General features: G+C 39.4%; 1 protein-coding gene across 4 annotated transcripts in view; it reads left to right on the top strand.

The window, feature by feature from the left end:
• cuedc1b (CUE domain containing 1b) overlaps window positions 1-22612 on the top strand; it is a 43611-nt gene that overhangs the window by 8184 nt on the left and 12815 nt on the right. For 3 of the 4 annotated variants that reach the window (XM_084351419.1, XM_084351418.1, XM_084351416.1), the window contains exons 2-3: window positions 11559-12192; window positions 14057-14184. In XM_084351419.1, coding sequence (XP_084207545.1) covers window positions 11890-12192; window positions 14057-14184 — 431 coding nt within the window. In that variant the 5' untranslated portion in view covers window positions 11559-11889. The remainder of the gene's footprint in view (window positions 1-11558; window positions 12193-14056; window positions 14185-22612) is intronic. The other variant, XM_084351417.1, reaches the window with a different exon arrangement.

The raw sequence follows: 22612 nt of genomic DNA, 5'->3' as shown, positions 1-22612 counted from the left end.
GTACCAGAGGTAGTATCAGAGGCGTAGTATTGGCGAACCGAACCAGGGTGAATGGATAAGCCGGCGGCGCGGAGCAAGAGTGTGTCGGTCTGACAGTCTGATAACTAAACAGATCCTTCACTCAACAAAATAAAGAGAACTGTCCCACAAAGCAACGTTACAGGACCAAACAACAGTAACGTAGTAACTGGTAGTGTCTTTGGCGACTTATGTGAGGGAAAAAATATTGCAGTTATACGTAGAGAAGTGTCTGTCCAACCGACTCTTCGTCACATTTCTTCTTCTTTTTTTTTTTTTTTAATTATATTTTTTCATATTTGATTACGAAGTATACGTACAAACAACTCAAACCCCCACATCTCATGTTCCCTCACAGAGGATAAATTAGAATAAATCAAATAAAACACACCATAATACAAGCTTGACAACATAGAAAAAAAATGTTAGAAAAACGAAACAACTCATATCACGATTTTCCAATCCTAAATGGGGCTGGTCACTTACACAACAGTCAGAGAACCAAAATAATATCCAAACATATTCCCCCTGAAACACAACAGACACTGACAACAAAACAAAAATAAGAAACAAATAAAACAATCCAAAAAAGTGGGAAATAACCCACCCACAACAAACAAAAAACTACCACAACAAAACAACAACATTAATTATTACATTCGGATCATACCATTTTTGCTGTGCCTTATATTGACCCAGAACACTCCTAAAGTCAGATTCTATATGAGATTGCCAGATTTTTAAAAAGTCTGAGGATCTGCCTTTACTCCTGTAATATATACTGTCCAGTGTGAGGTAGCTTGAGAGTTCGTTCCACCAGTGGACTATTACTGGGGGTTCGGATTCTTTCCATTTTAAAGTTATAAATTTCCCGGCTGCCAACATAGCAAGATCTATATAGCTGCTTTGATGTTTATTCCACTTGTCAGACATACTAGTTCCCAAAAGACATAAACGAGGTGATAATGGAATGGATAAATGTAAACATTGAGATGTCAGCTGGATAACAGAATTCCAAAAAAAGGAGAGTGAGTCACATGACCAAAACATATGAAAAAATGTTCCTTTTTGTTTCTTACAGCGCCAGCAGAGAAATGACATCTCACTGTTCATTTTATGTAGTTTCTCTGGAGTGTAATAAATCCTATGTATCGTCTTAAATAGAGCTAGTTTATGCCTTAAATTGTAGGAGCATTTATGAACTTGCCTACAAACGTAAGACCAATCCTTTTTCTGAATTTCCATATGAAGATCTTGTTCCCACTTTTGTCTTAAATTATCAGTAAACACGTTGAAAAAAACACGTCATCATCATGACGTGTACCGTCACGCCTCTTTTGGAGCCGCAGCGCCGGCTTTCTGTGTAAATTACATACTGGTTCTTCTTTACGCCGGAGCTGCTTGGCTCTGTGTGAACAACCAACGGCGGAGAATTGGCGAACCACCGCTGCGGCAATAATGCGGCGACTCTGTGTGAAAAGGGCTAGTGAATCATTGAACAATGGGTGGCAATGAGTTATTCCAAAATTGGTGTTATCATGAGATTAACACAGTTACACTTTCGCATAGAGGTGGGTGCAATTCATCGATGTGGCGATGCATCGCGATGCGTCACGTGACGATTCAGCATCGATTAATTAACGTCGATGCTTTGCTAGGTCCGCGCATTTAGACAGAAGGCGGCAAATTGGCAGTCTGTTTTGGTCCGCCAATTTGACGCCTCTGAGGGTACACTTACTGCCGCCCCCATTGCTGTCTAAATCCGAGGCGTCAATGTGCCGGCAATTGCGGGACATGGGCGGAGGTGTCGATAACGTGCACTGTTGTGCGACCCGCAGCCGGGAGTTTTAAAACCAGGAAACAGCAGATCACAGCAGTCAGTTCATCACTTCATCCGCGGATGTCAAGATGAGCAACTGGAAAGCCGCTGAGATCCGGGAGATGCTACCGTCTCCTCGGTCTCTGTAGCTGACAGCTAGCGGACACAACCAAACAGCTAGTAGCTGCTGACTGTCAGCTGTTGTGTAGCGGCAAGCTACGAACGGTCGCTACTTTCAAATTAAAAGCCCCCCGCTAAGAACCCAGTTCTAAAATCCAATGGGGTGCAATGTAAAGCTCTTATTTTGAAGACAACTTTGTTGTCACTGATCACTGCCCAACTTCGTGCTTCACGCCACGTCACGTCACATGTTTACGCCTCATTAAATCCAGGGCTTGACTGTTTTCAGTGTTTTACGTCAATAGAGGGGGCTCTCCTGCAAGTGGAGCTTTCCCTGGTCAAAGTTAAGTAGGTCAAAGTGCAAATGTTTACATAGTCATAAAATAAAATATTTTGTGTCTTTGAAAAATACAAGTCAAATGTTCAAAAAAACTTGTTATTTACTTTGAGTGTAGTTTTAGAGGAACTGAGTTAATTAATAGGCTATTTATTTACAAATATAGCCACAGATGAAGACAAAATCAATCTTGTATGGAAAAAAGCATTACAAATTGCAATAATCGAAGAATCGTGGCCAATAATCGAATCGAAGCTCCCATAATCGAAATCGAATCGAATCGTGAGGTACCCTTGTTGGAACACCCCTACTTTCGCGTGAGTCAGGCAAGCGAGCCCATATAAAACATGACTGGACATGTTTGGAATAACAACTATATTATAGATGAATGTCACTGTTTAAGTTAAGCAGCAGAAGATAGAAGAAAGCAATGAAATTAGGGGAAAATGCATATGAAAATCAGCATAAACAGTAAATATACATTTTGATTTCAATGGTTATGTGGCAAGACAATTTGATCTCCAACTTGCACAGCAGACAATTGACATCTGAGGCTTAGTGTAGTTTATGAATCACATGTGTGTGCACACTACTACTACCATCGTTTAACTAGTGCTGACAAGTTCAGTCGAGGGCTGACATTAGTGCATGTGCTCACTGGTCATGTACCAGTGTAGCTAGTCAAGTGAAAGACCTCTCTGACTCTTTTTTTCCCTGCTGGTATGCAACTATCTCCCATTCACTACAGACACACACTCTCTCTGAGGACATAGAGTCCTGGATTGTTTGCTAAATTTAGCATGGTCCTTAGGTGCAGATTAATATAATGATGTTGGGAAGATATCTTTGTGAGTGCATGGCCATGGCATGGCGGCGTCGGATGCACTGATACATAACGTCCCATAGGTGATCAGTTGGGTTTAGGTCCAGGGAATGAGAGGGCCAGTCAATGGCATCAATGACTTCATCGTCCAGGAACTGCCAACACACTTTGGCCACACAAAGCCAGGCATTGTTCTGCACCAGGAGGAACCCAGGGGTAAGGTCTGACAGTCGCTCTGACGATTTCATCCCAGAACCTAACAACAGTATGGGTACCGTTGGCTATGACATGAAGGTCTGTGCGACCCTTTAAAGACCATCACTGACCCACCGCCAAACTGGTCATGCTGGATGATGTTACAGGCAGGAGAAGGTTCACCACGGCATTTCCAGACTCGTTCCTGCCTGTAACATGTGCTCAGAGTGAACATGCTCTATCTGTGAAGAGACGGGGGTGCCAATGGCGGACCTGCCAATTCTGGTGTTCTCGTGTGAATGCCATTCAAGCTGCACGGTGCTGGGCTGTGAGCACATGTCCCACTAGAGGACATCGGGCCCTCATGCCACCCTCATGGAGTCTGTTTCTGACAGTTTGGTCAGAAACATGCACACCAGTAGCCTGCTGGAGGCCATTTCATAGGGCTCTGGCAGTGCTCCTCCTGTTCCTCCTCTAACAAAGGAGCAGATGCCAAACTTCGAGAATAAAGTCGTAATTTATGAGAATAAAGTCGTAATTTATGAGAATAAAGTAGTAATTTATGAGAATAAAGTCGTAATTTACGAGAATAAAGTCGTAATTTATGAGAATAAAGTAGTAATTTACGAGAATAAAGTCATAATATTACGAGAATAAAGTCATAATTTATGAGAATAAAGTCATAATATTCTAACCTGTTGTTTTAGAGGAAGACAGTTGGTAAAATGAGGGCCGTGGAGGATTTTGTGGAGTTGTACTTTAGGATAGGTTTCACAAACAAGGAGATACTTAATCTTTTGGCACATCAGCATCATATCATCATAAGTATTAGGACTTTAAAAAGACTATGCAAGAAAATGCATCTTTTCCGGAGACATATCTTTTAATAACTTCACAAGTAATTAAACAGTCAGAATAAAATCTCTTCATACAAAGATCTGCAAGTGACCTCAAGAAATCCAATGTCTTTGGCTTACTTTTGTAATCCATGACAATTTGATCACAAATGATCAACACATATGTTCTGTAAACAATAATAACCTTGCTTTGATCACAACAGATCAATACATTTTTCTGTAAACAATAAGCAACCTGTCAAGATCAACATACTTATGTAAACAATCTGATCACCTGTTTGTCACAACCATTCAATCGACCTACTTCCGTTTTAAGTACTTCGACTTTTTTCTCATAAATTATTACTTTATTCTCGTAATATTATGACTTTATTCTCGTAAATTACGACTTTATTCTCATAAATTACGACGTTATTCTCATAAATTATGACTTTATTCTCGTAAATTACGACTATTCTCATAAATTACGACTTTATTCTCGAAGTTTGTGATTTTTTTTTTCCCCTCAATGTGGCCCTAATACTCTGTCGTAGTATTCCATACTATGACTTTATACAAAATATGGAGAAACCGCATTCGCATACTGATCCAATATGTGCCTAATTTTATATTGTATATTTGTGTAATATAACATCATGACATATCAATAACTTAAGGAAAATAACAAAATCTAATGGGAACATATTTGTATATATTATGTAATTTTGTCAGTGTAAATATACAAGGGGCCAGTAAAATTTGGATCTACTGGCCAAGTGGGCCAGTGGGGAAAACATTTTATGTTCAACCTTGCTGTATAAAATTTCACTGCTGAACAGTTGGGGATTGACTCATGTAAAAGATTAGCAGTTACAGTTGATGGATCGATGACTGTGTTGGCTGTAATGTTACTGTGCGACACTCAGGTGAAGTTGCAGGAAAGTTTTTTTCCCTTCTGTGAGAATGATGATCCTGACTCTGTGTTCAGCATTGCTTGCTTCAGTGTTGACATCTACCCAGTGCTTGTTGTTATAGTCATTGAGCTGATATATTCAGGTTCCTTGTTTATATGCTTTATGCTTTACTTGTGTGTGTGAATTGACCTGAATATGAAGCATCAGGCGTGAGGAAAAAAATTCAACTTGAGTTTCTTAAGTTATAAGATGGAGTCCTCTCCGTTTCTATGCTTTACTGACAGTGTGTGACAACGCAAAATGATATAACGTTAGTTTCTAAACTTATAAGAATGCGTTCTCTCTTTTCCGCTTATATGCTTTTACTTGCAGGTGTGTTAGTTGACCCGAAGCTATATGAAGCGTCCGTAGCGCAAAATAATATAAGCTGTTAGTAGGGATGCAATGGTAGTTTTCCCACAGTTCGGTATGCATCACAGTTTTTGGGCCACGGTAACGGTACAGTTTCGATATCTTAATATAAAACTACTCACACCAGCAAAGGCAATATTGCATGTAAAAATAATTAAAAGCAGATCTAGTCAAACCACAAACCGTATTATAAAAATGTAACACTTATCTTAATTGCCTTCCATAAAAAACATATGCAGTATCCAATCAAGTTAAACAGCAAACATTATTGTAGTATTGTATTGTACTGTATTGTATTGTATTGTTTGCCTTTGTGTATTGAACCTAACAGGGCGTATTGAACGGTTCGATAAAATATTGAATATTGTTGCATCCCTAGCTGATAGTAAGATAAATGCAGCCCTCTCCACTCCTCCTCACCTCTCCTCTCCTAAAAAAATTAAAATCCAGGAGTGACGGCCACATTTCAGCAGCTGGGGTACACCGCTGTTAGATGCATATAGGGGAAACACTGTCCAATCATTCATTGCCAAAGACAATTCATGGTAACATTTTACACATGCTTAGGTCATGGCTGGCTACTTTTATTTTATTACTTTTGGAGGGAAAGCAGGAAAGTAAAAACAAATTGTATACGAACAATAAATGCACAGATACACAGCGGGTTTGATGTTAAAGGACATTTTTCAAGGCATCTTTTCTTTGTTTTTTTATATATTATTTAGTGTGAAATATCTTTCAATGTGTACAAAACTGGTGGTGCTCATAAAGCTAGTGGAGAGCCACGACTTTGCACGACGTTACATTTAGTGACACTATGAGTTTTGAAGGTGAAAAGTTCTTTGATCTCTGGTCAGGGCCCCCACGCCTATGCCTTTTGGAGTTGGGTCTAATTCAGTCTCAAGTCATTTTATAAATTACCTAAATGTCATCATACCCTTACTGTCTGCCTGGCCCTTTTAGCAGACACTTTTGTCCAAAGCGACTTCCAATAAGTTAATTTGTCACAAGAAAGAAACCACAACATATCACCGTCGATAACTTAAGAATGAAAAAAATAAACATTTTTCAAGACCTTGTCTGAGCATAGTGGCTGCTATTTATCAAGGATACCTTAAGTACATAAGTGCTATGATATAAGTGCTAAGAGTAAGAACATACAAGTTGGAGGTGAAGATGGCGAGCGACTCTGCTGTCCTGACATTGGTCGGGAGTTCGTTCCACCACTGAGGCGCCAGAACAGAGAAGAGTCGTGACTTCGCTGAGCGACCTTTGTTTGCTCTCAGCGATGGCGGTACCAGCCGGCCAGCTGATGTAGTACAGCGAAGTGCTCGCACTGGGGCGTGTGGTCTGACCAGTGTTTGGAGGTAGATGGGTGCAGTTCCGTTGATGGCCTTGAAGGTCAGTACCATCGTCTTGAATTGGATCCGGGCTGCAACAGGAAGCCAGGGGAGGTCACAGAGGAGGGGGGTCACATGGGAGAATTTGGGTCAATTGAAAACAAGGGATGCTGCAGTGTTCAGGATACGCTGCAACGTAGGCCTGCACGATTCAGGGAAAAATATGAATCACGATTTTTTAGGTTAGAATTGACATCATGATTTCATGCCACGATTTTATTTGTTCACATAATGAAATGTTTATTGCACACAAATATTTGGTGCACACGGCAGTAAACAGAGGTTTCAATGAAAAAAGAAAATGGACTGGCCATTGAATTAGGCTCTGAACATTTTAACATAAATAAGCATATAAAAAACACAAATCTGTTATTGCACACAAATGTTTGGTCCACACAGGACAGGAGTAAACAGAGGTGTCAATGAAACAAGAAAATGGACTGGCCATTCAATTACTGGTAGGCTCTGAAAATTCTAACATAAATAGCCTAAGCATATATAAAACACAAATCTGTTATTGCACACAAATGTTTGGTCCACACAGCAGTAAACCCGTAACACGGTCAATTCGTGAATCCTTCATGGCATTTTCTAGAAGAAAAACACAACACATTTGAATCAGTACAACATGAACTACTAGGTCTGTATAATATTATCTTTAATATAGTATTAAATATAGTATTATACTATTACTATATTAATATTAATATAGTAATAGTAGTAGTGGTATAGCTGGCAGAATAACATTATCTTTAATATAGTATTAAATATACTGTAGTATTTATATACTATTACTATATTAATATTATATTAATATAGTAATAGTAGTAGTAGTAGTATAATATAGTAATAGTAGTAGTAGTAGTATAGCTGACAGGGTTAACTTGTTTATTTAAGAAAAAACAAACAAAAACAAAAAAACAGCTTACCAATGGCCAGATGTAGCCTATGGCCAAAACACTGCAGCCTGGTCCAGTTGTTGATGGAGATAGCCTTCACTACGTTCTGTCCATTGTCTGTTGTTATACAAATCATTTTTTCCTCTTCCAAACTCCAAGATGCTAGGGCATCCTTCAGGCCCTGTGCCAAGATCTCACCGTGGTCATCAGGGAAAAACGCTGTCTGCAGGCACTTGCTCTTGATGGTAAAATCAGCTGCGATGAAGTGGACAGTGAGACTCATATACGGCTCCATGGTCCGGCTGGACCATAAATCGGTTGTTGCTGCAAAATAATCTGCTTCTCTCACTTCTGCCTGGACTGTGGCCCGCAGTTTATTGTACATAACTGGCAGTGCAACATGTGAAAAATGGTTGCGGGACGGTATAGTGTAGCGTTTGTCTAACGTGCGAATCATCTTTCGAAATCCGTCTCGTTCCACTGTGTTTATTGGGACCATATCTTTTGCTAAATGGTTAGCAATGGCTTCGGTTATTTCCTTAGTCCTACCGGAGTTGTGTGGATATGGCGTTGCGTTGTGCAAGGTGGCTGATTCTCTAAATCCAAAGTAGTTCCACACCACCGACTGACCACCTTTTTTTTGAACAAGTTCGGTTTGGGTGGTGGGTGGATTCTCGTCATGGCTTTCAGCAACATCCATCTCTCTGCAATGCCTCTCCAACTTCCTGAATGTGAGCGCACACTGCTCCATGAGAGAATCATGTGACCAAAAGGCGCTCTGTCATAGGATGAGGGAGAAGCCTGGGGGCGCTTGTTTAGAACTCCAGCACAGGCAGCCGGCGGCATCACTACTATTTTAAATGGTAATGTTAGTGAAGCCGCTTGCTCGAAAATAAAATCGACGTCATTTACAAATTGAATCTCATGTAGGGGTGAATCGACATCGAGGTTCTAAAACGATTAATCGTGCAGGACTACTGCAACGGTTTAGTCGCAGAGGCTGGGAGTCCAGCCAAGATATGTGTATATCTATGCACACAGCTATGTATCTGATTGTATATCAATGATTGAAAGTATGGTCTATGATTTCTGTCATCGATAACTAACTTGGTATCAGAACTTAGATATATAAAAATATTCTCTACAATATTTGCCCTGCTATGCATTTTGAGATGTTTCTGGTGGAGTGGCAAGTCTTCCCACTTAGCCCATTTCTTAACAAGAGTGACAAGCAACTTTTAAATCCACAATTTCAACCCAGTTGTATGGATCTGACTCCCTGCATATCCTTTCACCATATCCCTGCTCCTCAGAATTTTGCTCTGCGCTTCGTAAGTAGTTAACATTATGGATTCAGAGCTGCTTTGTGCAGGCTCACATTTTGTTTTAAATTGGTTATTGTAAATTCATGCTGTTTATAGTTTTAACCATTAGTGAGAAGGGTTTACATTGCTGAGACCATGCTGGCATTTCACTAGTATGTTGTGCATACCTCCCCCCACTTCCACTGCCCCATGGCCATCAGATCGCCTATTGGCGATCTTGTTTAACCTTGATTGAACAATACAAATATAGAAAGATTGCCCAACCCTATTGGCACTGTTTTTAACACACTCATTAATTGTCTCTTGTTCTTTGTACACACACACAGCTTCAGTGTGACATGAAGGCAATGGCTATTACAGCAGGAAACTTGTTTACATCAACGTCAGACTCCTTGTCAGACTGGGAGGCTAAGAGAGGGGCTCTGTTTATCAGCTGTGGATGGGGCCTGGTACTGCCATGTGGCACTCGGCAGCCACCAGCTACAATGAACACCCAGTGAAGCGGGAAGGGAAGGTGAGGAGGAGACAGGCAGGAATTGCTAGATCAGATAAGAAAAGACTCAAAGAAAGCTAGCTTCTATATCCAGAACTCGACATTTTATGAATACCACATTTTGATATTCTTCTACCTTATACAGTACATACAAGAATGTTACAGCTGTTTTCCAATGCATGAAGCAACAACAATATCCTTGGGCTTCCTGAAACTGGAATTTGAAGAGCTTTCTAAAGCTTTGTTACTCTTTTTATGCATTTCCACTGTATCTTTCAAACCACGCCATTTGAAGTGTATTGTATAATAAAAGGGCAACAGTTCATATAATGGTTTAATGTAGGGCTTCCCCCTAAAAGTAGATGATTCATGTAATCGGTCAAGACCCAGAGTTGACTTGCATTTTGTCAGTCAAATCGATGCCCTTTTGTTTTCTAGCTCCGTTACTGTACACAGAGCAATGCAGAAGCAACAGCTTGGCAGGCAGTAAACAAACCGTTTTAAAATGACCACAAACCACAAAACTGGTGGAAGCAGAAAACGCTTTTCAAGATAAAGGGCAGCATGACTCTACTCTGTTGACTGCTCTGACATTCTCTGCTCCAGTGATGACTGTCAGAAGAGTTGGCCGAGGCAGCACTGTTAGAAGCCTGGCAGAAGAGATGCTCTGTGGTTTGCTGTGTTTTTTATTGTTTATATATTTATAGAATATATTTATAAAAGTATTCGTAGATTTACACGTTTTTAAACGTTGCTTTATGTCACTTCAATTTCAAGGCAGCTCTTTTTGCCTCTTTATTTTCCTCAAGCCTTATTCTTCATTTGGCTTGTTTGGTATTATACAGAAGCTGTCACCAGGAGTGCTGGAATTGGTAGCTTTCCCTGTTCTGCCATTGCCAGAAAACAGGAGGATCCTGCTCTCTACAAGTTTACGAGCAGACAGGACCGCATCTTTATGGAATTATTTGTCCTGATTGGATAAAGTGGGCAGGGATACCAGAAATGACATTTTTCTTGTTCTGTTTGAGCAAGGGGAGGCGAGACGTGGGTTACTGACTGTAGACAGTTGTGTTGTTATACTGTTTGACCACACTGTGTCACCGTACCTGGCTCGCGAGGGTGAACAACGGTTGTTGTTATAAGTTGTTGTGCACAAAGGTTGCTGTAACCATGTCTCCCGGTGGACTTAACGTTCCTGTAAATAAACATCGTTCATTTCATACGACTCCCAGACATTAAACAACACTGACCAAACACTCATCACAGTGATTAATGTTGGAATATAGAGCTTTTTTAACACGTATTTTAATGCTTACAGAAGCTTTGATGTTGAGAGTGAAATTAATTAGGCGATAAAAACTTGATTTAAACAAACATTCATGTGGCATTATTCGGAATTATATTTTCATTTTCAAAGTGTTATGTTGGTGCTTCTTTTTTTTTTAATGTACGGTAGCAGGTCTGATGAGTTCAAATTAAGTGAGCCAGTCAGTCACGTCTGACAAATAATAAAAATGGAGGATAATAACTCATACATACAAAACACAAAACAATAAAGCTAGGAGCAATGAAATATACATCACCTAAAACTAGCTCTGCAAAAACAAACGGACTCAATACTCATACTCAATTCAGTAAGTGTATTTAATCAAGCAAGCATAGCAGTATTGGTGTGTATGTAAAAGTTTCTTTACCAGAGGTTCATAGGTAACAAATGATAGTATCATGATTGCCTTTTCTCAAAAGGCTCAGTGGTTCACAAACAAGGATGGGGCGATTGTTTAAAGGATATTACTACATGGGCTCAGGAACACTTTGTAAAACTCTCGTCTGTAAACACAGGTTGTTTGTAATTAATCTGTTTTTTTTACATTTTGCGCCTTGACTTTTTAAATCTGGGTTTTAGAACAATATAAAGTTTGTATTGCTAGTTCTTACTAACACACTGCCTCTTTTCTCTCTCTGTAGGTGCTGATGACTGTAATGTAGCTATGTATGTTGTCTGGTGGATTTTGTCTCTAATCTCTGCCTGGTGACAGGACCTTGGCTATTTAATTTCTGTCACCACCTGACTACTCCAGTCCAGGGCACCATACAATACAGTGAGCCATGCTGGATGGATGTTGTTCTGAACTCCCATCAATAGACTGCCATGTTTGTATAAGAATGAGAAATTGAGCAGGGATAAAGTGGAAAGCAAGTGAGACTGAAGGGGCCAAAGTGCTTGTGTTGTGGTGACAAATAAGACGAGCCATCCTGTTGCTAGGTTGGCAGCACCTGAGGTGGCCAGGCCCTGAGGATGACTAGTCTGTTCAGGCGCAGCAGCAGCAATGGAGGCTCTAGAAGCAGTGGAAGTGGTGGTGGTGGGAGTGGGCCGCTTAACAACAGCAGGCCCAACCGGCAGGTCCGACGCCTCGAGTTCAACCAGGCCATGGAGGACTTCAAGACCATGTTTCCCTCCATGGACTATGAGGTGATTGAGTGTGTGCTGCGCTCCAACAATGGAGCTGTGGATGCTACCATCGACCAGCTGCTCCAGATGAGCATTGATGGACAGGGCTCAGATGACAGCTCGGACTCAGATGACAGCATTCCACCAGAGGTCAGTGGAAAGGGTTCATGGGAACAACTGGTGATTCTAAATAGAGATGCACGGTACCGATTATTTTTTTTAACCTGACACTGATAACCAATTATTAGCTGTCATGGCCAAGACTGATAAGATAAACGTTAATTTAGCATTTTTGTATTTTAAAAGTTCCTAACCTGTAGTTTATGCAAATAGCAATCATGGTGTCTTCCTCTGTGTAGAAAGTACACACCAGCAACTACATGTTTTGCTCTCTAGTCTACAGTGTGTACAAACAGGACAACGGCATGCTGCACCTTTTCTTCTCTGTGTGTACTGATGGATTGCAAGCCAACTTTAGAGGAGCATGCTACCATCTACTTTGTTGGAGTATGTAAATGCTGCACTTGTTGAGTAAATGAAATTTGGCTTCATATCATTAGCCCCATTTATCAGCTATAATTTTACTGATATGATATACTGTATAGCCAGTAACATACATTTCCCAGTATTGGGCTGATAATTTATCGGGCCGATATTTATCGTGCATCACTAATTGTAATGCAGACCCACATCACGAGTAATGGTTCCGAATCTTTAAGGACAGGGCTCCTGTATGCCCCAAAAGACTAAACCCTAGTTTTAATTAGTTATAGTCCAATAAAACACATCATACTGATCATTGTAAAACTTACTCAGGGCTTCCTATACATTATTTTATTTGTGGTAATGCCACAATATCAACATTTACTGCGAAATATTGCAAAATTTGTTTTTGTTTTGTTTTACTATTTAATAATGGGTAAGATCTGATGAAATAACCATAAAGAAAGTCTGGACGGGTTAGCAAAACACAGTGTAATTAATTAATTTGTCCCACTCCTCAACCCCCCCTCAACTCCACTGTCCCGAATTTCACCCATTCTCTTACTGGTCACCTATTCTCATCTAGTGACTGATAAGAATTTCAAAATAATGAGGATTAACATTTATAATGTGACTACTAAGGTGACAGTTCTTGCGTGTTTTACCAAAAGAATTAATTCTCTGCTGGCTCAAAGCATACAATCACAGACCTCAACAGTCGTTGTTTTAAATGATCCTTTTGACGAAGCTGTATTAATTTTCCATCGCTTTAACAATAGCTATTCTGAACCACAAATGTAAACCACAACGACAAGTTGAGCGATTAGTAATTTCGATTGGTGCCCAGTCACGTTGCTGTATGCAAAAAGCTAATGGAAAACACATAAAGGATGAACTGGTGTTATTTTTAGATGTTTCAGAGTATATTCTGTCACCCTTGTATTGAGTCACATGCATGATGGCATCATGCATTAGGGACAGGGATAACTAGATGGTCTGCTGGCTCAGGTCAGTCACGGGGTTTGACCTAGGGCTTAATGACCTGTTAGAGACGCTGCTGACCCAAACACTTATTGATTTTGAATTTGATGATTGAATTTGATTGATTGAATTTAATGTACTTGATTTGTGTTTGTGTATGTCATATGGCTGACAGTGAAATGAAAGGACAGGCTCTTTAGTATGAGCACAGCTTCTCTTCATCGGCCTGGATTTATAAACAGTCAAATGTTCTGAAGTTGGAACCCACTTATTTAGACATATAGATTCAGTTATTACTCAACTGCTGTCCAAACATCTAAATTCAATGACTGGAAGGATTCCACCCCTGAATGGAGTGCTGCTGAACGTTACCGTTCAGGCTTTGTACCTAACTAAAAGATGATGGCAAGGTCTAAATTCAGCTTGTTATATTTGACTATGGCATAAGCCGCAGATAACTGATTCTGATTGGAGTCAAAGTGGAATTCTCAGAAAAATTGCAAGCACATGAGGGTCAGGCATGTTTAAAACACTGTCTGTTTCTTTCTAGATCCTGGAAAGAACACTGGAACCTGACAGTTCAGATGAGGAACCGCCTCCAGTCTACTCTCCACCAGCATACAATATGCACATTTATGACAGGAAATACCCAGAAGCCCCACCAACACCCCCACCAAGGTAAGGAAGAGGAACTGAACTACAGTTTTGATTTGTAATTAACTTATACATCATTTGTACAGTTCATATGGACAGCTGTACAGGTGCATTTGATAAAATTACAGTACTAATGATCAACAACTAGCAAGTAGACAACTTCTTACCTGTAATAGTTGTGCAAGTACAGTACAAGTACAAAGCACAGAGCCCTGAGCCAGCATTGCTCACCATCTCCGGTCAGCTCTGCTAGTGTTTTTAGCTTTCACTTAGCTGCATGTCGATTGTAAACCAAAAACTTCACCACTGTACAAAGCAAGAGCAGGAATCTGATCCTTACAAATGTTTCTCCTTTTAAGAGGACGCCATTACCATAGCGTTAAAGGTGCTGTGATGCGGCAGAAAAGGAGGGGGGAATTTTATTTTATCCAGCTGATTTTGCATTAGTTGCAGTGTGCACCAACAACTACCAGGTGGCACACATGAGTAGTCCAGACCAAAGTGAACAGATAAGGGCCCTGAGTTTCTCTCTCCTCCCTCTGGAACCAGACACGCTGTTTTATTTTCTCATTGACTCAGTCCGTAACTACGGAGCCCCTCTAGGGTCACATGGTAGAAAAAATAACTGGATGTGGAAATCTGTGTGAATGGATTTGTAAACCGTGCTCTTGGATTCACAATCCGTGTGCATGGATTTTGACCTCATCGCATTGATCAGCACAGCACAGCTACTGACAGTCCTCTCTTTCTACATGGAGTTTACCTTTGATATTGATCAATAAACAATAAAGATGATGACAATAACTCTGTTTGACTGTATTATGAGCAAAATGCTCTATTTAACTGGAGGAGGAAGGAGCGCTGCATAATGTGGTGCGCGGATCTTAGTCCTCTGATCGGACTGGACAGGACATACAGACTATCATTCTGATTAATAGGGGATGGGGTGTGAGTGGGTGTAATAATATTCATTTATTTATTTTAAAATTTTCTTTTCTAAATTTTTTCAAACACAAACAACAAACCCGGGGGGCTAACCTCTCAAGACTGTTAAAATAAATCAATAAATAGATGAATCAAGAGTGAATGACAGAGTCAAATAAAGTCTGACCTTATTGGCTTCATGTACTCCGTCCATTCAGACCAGATCTGGTAAAAAATGTTTTTTTAAAAATGACAACTTTTCCATGATGTAGATCTCGTGTACGATGTCCATCCATTCCTCAATGGTGGGCGGCTCTACTTTTAACCATTTTCTCGTGATGGATTTCTTGCATGCTACCAATAGCATACCGAGTAGCTTTTTGTTATTGAAATTCCAGTTTCAGAACAATATATCACCCAAATACAGTTTCACATTTGAAGGTGATGTTTACTCCTAATATGTTATTTACATGTTTATGAATCTCTTCCCAATATGTTCTAATAACCTGGCAACTCCAGAATAAATTAAAATGATTCGCTCCATTAGTCCCACAGAGTCTCCAGCAGGCATCGCCGCCACCTTGATGTCGTTTCTGGACAGGTGTAACAAAAAATTTCACAATATTTTTTTTTATTTTGGAAAAAGTTGTGAAAGAACAACTAGTTGATTATTTAGAGTCAAACCAACTTTTATATCCTGAGCAGTTTGGGTTTAGACATAAACACTCCACAGAAACAGCAATTTGCTCTTTTGTCGAAAATCTGAAGTGTTTTATGGATGGGGGTAATGTTGTGGGTGCAGTGTTTCTCGACCTAAAGAAGGTGTTTGTCAACACTGTCAACCACGACATCCTGCTATCAAAGTTGTCAAAATTAAATTTTTCAACAAGCTCTTAGTTGGTTTGCTTCCTATTTACATTCAAGAAAGCAATGTCTGAGAATCGACCAAAAAAAGTCTGCTCCTCAACAAAATAAAATTGGCATTCCTCAAGGCTCAAACCTGGGGCCGTTGCTCTTTAGTCTTTACATTAACGACCTGCCTGAAAGCTGTCCGGGGGCTGGTTGTGAGCTAGACGACACAGTCATATATGCGTCAGCTAAGACATCAAGTGAGGCAGCTGAGATATTATCTTCATTTTTGAGCAGGGTATGTCATTGGCTTTATGATAACAAGCTCACCCTAAATAAGAAAAAGACAGTTTCCATGTGCTTCTCCATCAAAAACATACCACAATCAGAAAAATTTTGCATAACATTGCAGGGAGAGGAAATTGAGATGGTAAAGGATTTTAAATATTTGGGTGTAGTTCTGGATTCCAGACTCAAATTTGACAAACATGTCAAGAAGATATCAAAAACAATAAAAAACAATTTTAATTGCTTCAGACTAAAAATCAAATCACTAGAAATCATATACCATATCAAAACGGCACAGCTTTTTTTTTTCTCATATATCGTATTGTGTTACAGTGTGGAGTCAGGCCTCTCCGACTACAATTAAGTTAATTGCATCTCTGTATAATCAAACCTTAAAAATAATGGCCAAGAAACCAATAAGGTGGCATCACTGTCACATTTTGAAGCAGTATAATTTGCTTAGTTTTGATAATTTCCTAAAATTTTCCTCTGTTAAACTGTTTTTTAAGTGTTTGTAGAACTTGGCACCAGATGTTTTGTGCAGTCTTTTTAGCAGACAAAATAGTGATAGGATCACCAGGGGTACAGCAAGTGGTAACTGTAAAATCTTGCGCCGTAAGACCTCCTTTGGGCAATCAGCCTTCTCTATAAAGGGTTCTGAGATGTGTAACTCACTACCGACCGAAATAAAACTAACCCGAGACATTAGGATTTTTAACAAAAATGTTAAAATCTGGCTGAAACAAAATCAGAGCTGTATGCATTTTTAATGGGTCATGACTTGGTATGATTTTAGATGTATTGTACATTTTATTGTATTGGTATGTAATTTTGATGTCTTTTTTCTTACCTTCTTTCTTTTACTAAAAGCCTAACTAGGGACGGGAGTTGGAAACTAGCATTAGCTATAATCTCTGTATGCAGAACATCAGTCACATTGACTTGTGTGTAACGAGTGAAGTGTTACTATGTTAACTTGCATTGTCCCTATCAAATAAACTAAATTAAATTAAATTTTTCCAGGAAAACTCTCCATATGTTCGAACCTGTTGAGATCCACTGTAGCTGGCATATCTTCTCCCAACTCTCAGCAGAAATCATTACATTTCCCTCTTTTTCCCACTTCTTCTTTATGTATTCTGTGCTTTCTTGTTTTGATTGTTGGGTGCCAATATACAGTCTGGATATGATTTTGTTGCATGTTCCGGATTTGAGTAATGGTAGAAATACCTGCAGAAACTCTGACTTTTTTCTAAAGCCTTTTTTAGGTTTCGGTCAAAGTAATGTCTAACTTGCAAGTATCTGTAAAAGTCATCCTTTCCCAGCCCGTATTTATTCTGTAAAGCTTCAAAGCTATGGAATGCTCCCTTGTGAAGAAACAAATAATAGGTAGTTAAACCTTTTGAGGTCCATTCCTTAAATCTGCCATCATTTTTATTTGGTGCAAAATCCGAATCGTAGGCACAGCACCTCAGTAGTTTAGATGCATCCCCTATTTTGCACACTTTAACTATTCCCCGCCAGGATTTCAGAAAAGTGTCCAGCATGGGATCATCTGAAACCATCATTCACCTTGCAAGTTATCTGCTAACAGGGATGTTATTGGTATTCTTTTTAGTTTCATGCCTTCTATTTCCTTCCATTCCGCAGTGTATGTTGGTGAATATAGGCAAACTACTGGTCTCAGCTGAGCTGCGTAATAATATTCTTGTAGGCAGACAAGGCCCATTCGACCCTTTTCTTTTCTTAATTGCAGAGTTTTATATTTAATCCTGGCCTTTTTTTCCCGGCCATATGTATTTTAATAATAACCTGTCCCAGTCTCAAAATTGATTAGGTGGTATTTTAACTGGCAGACACTGAAAGAGGTAAAGCATTCGTGGAAGAACATTAATCCTAACTGAGTCAATCCTGGAGCTTAAACTCAAAAAGGGGATAACATTCCATCTTTGTATGTCTGATTTTATCCTTGAATTTAAAGGTCCGTAGTTTAAATCAAACATTTTTGAATAGTCCTTTGGCAATGTGACTCCCAGATATTTTATATAATCTGCATCCCAATTCCGTTTATACAGTTTCCTAATCTCAGTTGGTGAGTCATAGTTAAGTGCCATTACTTGGGTCTTATTTATGTAAATTTTGTATCCAGATAGTAAAACATATTCCTTTAACATTTTCATCAATTTTGGGAGTGTCTGCGTAGGTTGTGATATAGTTATCAATAAATCATCGGCAAACAGGGCCATTTTTTGTTCCCTAGATGGCATTGTTACCCCGATTAAATCAGACCTCTGCCTGATCCACTGGCTCAGGGGTTCTATAAACAGGGTGAAGAGGAGTGGCAATGTGCAACATCCTTGTCTCGTTCCTCTTTCCAGAATGAATGACTTAGTAAGGTCACCGTTAATTTTAATTCTGGCTGTTGGTTTATCGTAGAGTGCTGCAAATGTTTCAATTATGGTCGTATGAAAGCCAAATTTTAATAACACTTTGTATAAAAAAAGACCATCTCACTGAGTCAAACGCTTTCTCTGCATCTAAACTAATTATAAGCATCTCCAGTTTTTGTTGTGTACCTTGTCTCATAACTATTGTTTTCCTGATGTTGTCTTGGGTCTGTCTATCTTTAATGAAACCCGTCTGGTCCATACGTATTAGGTCTGGTAGGATCAATTCCAATCTTTTAGATAGTATGGAGGTGAACAGTATATAATCAATATTTAAAACACTTACAGGACAGTAGTTCCCACATTCTAATTTATCCTTCCCCTCCTTAGGAATGATAGAAATAATTGAGTCTCTCCAGGAGGGGGGGATCTTTCTCTTTTCCAGCACCCAGTTAAACGTTTTCAATAGTGTTGGAACTAATTGGTCCTGCAATTCTTTATACCATTCTGAGGTGAAACCATCTATCCCTGGAGATTTCCCCCCCTTTCGTCTCCCAATTGCAGATTGCAGTTCTTCTATTGTTATTTTAGATATTAATTTATCATTTTGTTATTAAACTTTTTATATGAAGAAAAAATAAGTTATACATGTTGCTCTTAAGTTTGTATACATATGCCACAAGTCTTATCACCCAAGTAGATAATGAAAGAAAAATAGGTAAATAATTAAAAAAATTAATTAATTAATTTTAAAAAATTCACATCATTACAAAAGCACCCATACTCTCTCCTATCACAGTACTCCTATACAGGTTCTGGACTGGTAGGGAACTTAAGAATCCAACAAGTGAGAAGTGATAATGATAACTATAAAAATAAAAATAGAATAAATAAAATAGATAAATGTACAGCAGTAAATAAAAGTAAACAATAACAGCTCTGAAATTAATCAATCTGTCTGCCCCATATGCACCTTTCGTCATTCATTACTTCTCCTGCAAACAATATCTTAAAGTGGGGTAAAAATGACTGCGGTGGCAAAATCAAATCATATTTTATTTGTATAGCCCAAATTCACAAATCACAGTTTGCCTCATAGGGCTTTACAATCTGTACAGAGACGACACCCTCTGTCCTTCGACCCTCAATTCGAGTGAGGAAAAACTTGCCCCCAAAAAAAAGCCCTTTTAACAGGGGGAAAAAAAAATGCGGAAGAAACCTCAGGAAGAGCCACAGAGGAGGGATCCCTCTCCCAGGACGGACAGACGTGCAATAGATGTCGCATGTACAGAGCAGATCAACGAGATCACAATGTATACAAAATATAATGGATGGTTGACAGGAATGAAAGTACATAAAGAAGTATTACAGCAATAATAATGAAATGCACATAATGGAAATGTGATTACTAGTGATATCAGTAGTAGTGGTTAACGGTAAGGATAGTATGTAGTAATGCATTACAATAATAGTAGTGGAACGTATGTAACAGAGATATGACTAATATTAGCGACAGTAGTGGTGGGTGTCAGGCAGGGCCATGGCAGTAGGCGCATCCCCGATCAGGCAGGGCCATGGCAGTAGGCGCATCCCCGATCAGGCAGGGCCATGGCAGTAGGCGCATCCACGATCAGGCAGGGCCATAGCAGTAGGCGCATCCCCGATCAGGCAGGGCCATGGCAGTAGGCGCATCCACGATCCACGACCCGGGCACGGCCAGGATCCATGGGAGCCTGTAGGACTAGAAAGCACAAGGACTCCGGGGAAGAAGTGAAGTCAGTGACATGCAGAGATGGGGCATGTATACAGGCATAATGTATACAGATGGAGAGGAGAGGAGGAAAATCAACCACACAAATAATAATAATTATAGATTAAATAAAGATAGTTTTCTGCATACATGTATAACGCTGACTGATAACAGTGTAATTGCTGAAACAAAGAGAGAAAATTGAACCAGATGAGTGGAGTCAAAAACTAAGGCGTTTTATCACATTACCCAGTATCTTGCCTAAAAGTTGTTATAAAGTTTATCCAGATTTTCCAGTAACTTTTAAACTTATCTTGTTCAAGCCTGAGAATGAATGTTAGCTTCTCCATTATAAAAATATCCTGAACCACTTTGATCCAGTCCTCGACTGTAGGAGAATCTTTTACCAACCATTTTCTTGTGATTGCTTTCTTACTCACTAGTAATAGGATATTATACATATATTTGTTTTCAGATCCCTTCACAGTGTCTGGTCTTAATCCCAGACATAAAGTAATTTATCATTTTGATCGTTCATGACCTTCAGTAAGTGTAGCAAAGATAAAAAGGGGTCAATCTGGTGGTCATCGCTCATTTGTGGTTCAGAATACAGTACTTTGTAGTACTTTTTGAAGCATTGTTGAATTTTCTCTAGACTAGCTCTATTTCATTTGTCCTAGGGTTTCTTATTTTGTGTATAGTTCTGTCAGCTTGTTGTTTTCGTAGCTTATATGATAGAAGCTTCAATGACCTCCCTCCTGTCTCGTTATACTGTTGCTTTGTGAAGAAGCTTTTTTTGTATTTCTTGTGTATTATTTCATCTTTTTCTTTCTTTAGTTCTATAATTTTGGATTTAATCCTATCCTGTAGAGATTCTGAATGTTCTTTTTGGAGTTTCTTCAATTTGTCTTCCAAGTTTTTGTTGTCTAGTTTTCTTTTCGTAAGAGGAAATGGCTATTATTTTGCCTCTAATCACGGCCTTCAGTGCATCCCAGAGCACAGATTGAGTCTCCTCTTCCTTATCATTGTGTTATAAGTATGATTTAATTTCAATTTTCAGTCTTCTTTGGTAGCTGGATTATTTAAAATGTTTGAGTTCAACCTCCAGAGAGTAGTCTTAATCCTAGTATCCAGGTGGACTAAAATGTAAATGGGACTATGATCTGAGAAAGTTCTGGGGCCTATTTCACATTTGTCTAATCTTTTTTTTTTAAATGTAAAAAAGTAGTCCATCCGAGAATAGACTTGATGAGCAGGTGAGTAGTGTGTGTTGTCTCGACCCGTCGGATTCACCTCTCTCCACACGTCTACAATACCCATTTCATGCATCAAAGTATTAATTCTTTTACTAATGTTTTTTGCTTCAGACTTTCCATTAGAAGAGTCCATCTTCGGGTTTAGTCGAATATTAAAGTCGCCACCGCATATCAAGATCCCTTGGCTTTTTGTTGTCATTAGTTCAAATAAATGTTTATAAAAGGAGCAGTCACTACCAGGAGGAACATACACGTTAAAGAGACTCATCAACGTACCCTCTATTTTGCCTATACTCATTACAAATCTACCTTCTTTATCTTTATATTCAAATATGCGTTCATAATTTACAGCCCTGGATATCAAGATTACCACTCCTCTCCACCTCCCTGATCTATGGGAGGAAAAGTACCTATTTAAATCCCATTTTATTTAATTTAGCATGTTCAAAGTCGTCTAGGTGAGTTTCCTGTAGGTATGCTATTTGGATTTTATCTTTCTTTAATTTGATAAAATTTTCGCCCTCTTAATTGGGATGAGTACCCCGTTTATTTTGAGTGAAACCATTTTTATAGGTCTATTTTGCATCTAAGTGACTCCCAGCTCAACTGCATACTTGAACTTGGTAAGCTCCCCCCTCCCCTCTAGAACCAACAGGGAGTGAACAAATGAATATGGAACAAACATCACACTAAATGACATACACCTTAACATAAATAGTCCGTGTGACTTCCTATGTAGGGGTCTATTAGCCTGACCCTGTTGAGCCTCACGTAAAGGCTCCAAGGGGAAACCTTCCCACCTTACACTCACCATTCCTCAGGCACATATGTGCCAAACTCAAAGAGCGGTAGAAAAAAGAAAGGATGTGAAGCACAACAAAAAAGTAAAGCTAAGGGTACAAATTCCGTTAGTTGACAGAAGGTGCATTGTAGCTTGAATCTCGTCCGGCGGAGGACGCGCCCTTCCCCACTCGCCTGTCTGCAGGTCAGCCGCCGTA

This window comes from Pagrus pagrus (assembly GCF_965226575.1).
Source record: "Pagrus pagrus genome assembly, chromosome: 4".
In the NCBI taxonomy this organism is placed as follows: Eukaryota; Metazoa; Chordata; class Actinopteri; order Spariformes; family Sparidae; genus Pagrus; species Pagrus pagrus.
This window is presented reverse-complemented; position numbering and strand designations above follow the sequence as displayed.